Here is a 2,302-nt window from a genome sequence, read left to right as displayed (position 1 = left end):
GAGAGAGAGAGAGAGAGAATTGGTGTAAAGGAGAGGAGGGCATTTTAGGTACATCGTAAAAGTAAAATAACAGATTTAGCCTTAAAAGTGGACTTATATGAGTAAAACTGTTATGGTGGACTTATGTAGGAGAAAATGTTCAGAATGTGACTTATATGAAATTTTCTAAAGATTCAAGCCAATTTTAGCAAAAAAATATTAATACCTGGATGGAAACAGAATGGACACTAATTAACAGGAAAATATCTTCTATTCAAGGGATGTGTTTCTTTTGTTTTAGCGAAATTAAAGGAAGACCACAAATAGCTTCCAAATTTACTTCACGGATGAAAGTAGTGTCCTTTTTTAACACTTCTAGTTACAAAATAACTGCCATAAACCTCTATTAAAATGCACAATCTCATGTTCCAATACACACTTGAACTTGAAAGAGAAAAATCATGGGATTTAACAAGTTCTTTTTCGGCTTATGCATCTTAGCAGTTATCTTTGGTTCTCACGTCTCAGAAGCTAGAACAAAAGGTCACCATTCTCACCGTGACCATTCTCACCGTGACCGCTCCCACCAAGACCCTCCTCACCGAGAGCCGATTGATAAACACAACAAAGTTCCACCACAGGTACCAACTCCTATTCCTCCTCGCCAAGAGCCGACTCCACAAAACAAAGTTCCACCGAAGGTACCATCTTCTCTAAACCCAAACCAAGACTTCCTTGATGAACACAACAAAGCTCGAGCGGAGGTCGATGTTGGTCCAATGAAATGGAATGACACACTAGCGGCCTACGCACAAGACTATGCCAATAAGAAAATTGAGACCTGCGAAATGGTGCATTCTGAGGGACCATATGGCGAGTGCTTAGCTGAAGGTTATGGTGATATGACAGGTGCAGAAGCTACAAAATTTTGGGTGACTGAGAAGGAGAACTATGACTATGCCTCTAATACTTGTACCAAGGACGAATGTGGCCATTACACTCAGGTAGTTTGGAGAAACTCTACTGATCTTGGTTGTGCTAAGGCCCATTGTAAAAATGGGTGGGTGTTTGTGATTTGTAGTTATTATCCTCCTGGCAACTATGTCGATGAAAAACCTTATTAGAAAATATGGTGTATATTTCATAACATCTAATAACAGATGTGTTGTAATATTAATATATATACATAAATAAATATAAATATAAATATATATATATATATATATATATTCTATTTCAATCAACAGTACTCATTAATTATGTAATTATGATATAAATTTTTAACTTTTTTTTTAGTCAAGATAGTTTACACTCACTTATTAAGGAGTTTTTATTTATTTATTTATTTATTTTTTTAATGTTGCTATTGAGACATTTAAATTTGCTCACTTGACCTTATTCTATAATGAGTTATTGAATAACACATATATCCTTTTACATAATGACTATTAAGGACAATAATTATACAAAAAGAAATAATATATTTATTCTCTATAGACTTTCAAATTCAATAATATGTTGTATTCTTTATTATTTTCGTTATATTTATTTATTTTCTAATTTATTACATATTATTAATTAGAACATTTATATATTTGATAAGAGCTAAACCTATGTTCATCAACATCGATCAAGTGACATAAAAATTTATATTACTATACATGTCGAAAGCATATACAAAATTACAAGGTGAAGGAATATACATGCAAAAAAATAAAAAAATCAAGTATGGAAATTAAATAATTATTGAAATAATCTGTCATGAGTTACATAAAATAGAGCGAGGGGAAAAGAAGAACATATATAGAGAAAAAGTGGTTATCCTTGATCGAACGTTGTTTAGCACATGTAAAATAGAAAACGAAAAGTTAATTCATGTTAGAAAATTCCCTTGTTGATAAAAAATAAGTTTTTGAAACCCAATACCTGTATTATTTTATTTTTAAGAGATTTATGTTTCTAAATTAAGGAATGAAATTATAATTGAAATATGTAGAGTGAAAAGTAATTATAATTAATATGAGTATTTTTTATTTTATTTGAGAGATAATGAGTTTTTGATGATCGATAAAATAAAATAAAATTGAGGTCTAGTGAGTGAATAATATGTGTAAATGTGTAAGGAGTAATATATTGAAATATATGTGAATATTATTTTTTTATGGAAAATATATGTGAATATTATAAACAATGTTATTTTAGAAATTTGAACAAAGGTCTAATGAGCAAATGTTAATATTTAAAAATAAAATGGAGGTGTGGAGAGAACGATAGGTACAATGCAAATTTGGAGGTCTCAATAGCCGTATTTTTTTTTTTTTTG

At 30.2% G+C, this 2,302-nt stretch overlaps 1 protein-coding gene across 1 annotated transcript; it reads left to right on the top strand.

Moving 5' to 3' along the window:
* Positions 1 to 440: 440 nt before the first annotated feature.
* Positions 441 to 1,103, top strand: LOC101298968 (basic form of pathogenesis-related protein 1-like). The gene has a single exon (XM_004292105.1). The coding sequence runs from the start codon at positions 441 to 443 to the stop codon at positions 1,101 to 1,103; it is 663 nt and encodes a 220-aa protein (XP_004292153.1).
* The last annotated feature ends 1,199 nt before the right edge of the window (positions 1,104 to 2,302 follow it).

This window comes from Fragaria vesca, linkage group LG2 (assembly GCF_000184155.1).
Source record: "Fragaria vesca subsp. vesca linkage group LG2, FraVesHawaii_1.0, whole genome shotgun sequence".
Classification (NCBI taxonomy): domain Eukaryota; kingdom Viridiplantae; phylum Streptophyta; class Magnoliopsida; order Rosales; family Rosaceae; genus Fragaria; species Fragaria vesca.
This window is presented reverse-complemented; position numbering and strand designations above follow the sequence as displayed.

What these genes read in the sequence shown, in the direction of transcription:
- LOC101298968 (XM_004292105.1), top strand. Translation starts at nt 441, where the DNA reads ATGGGATTTAACAAGTTCTTTTTCGGCTTATGCATCTTAGCAGTTATC.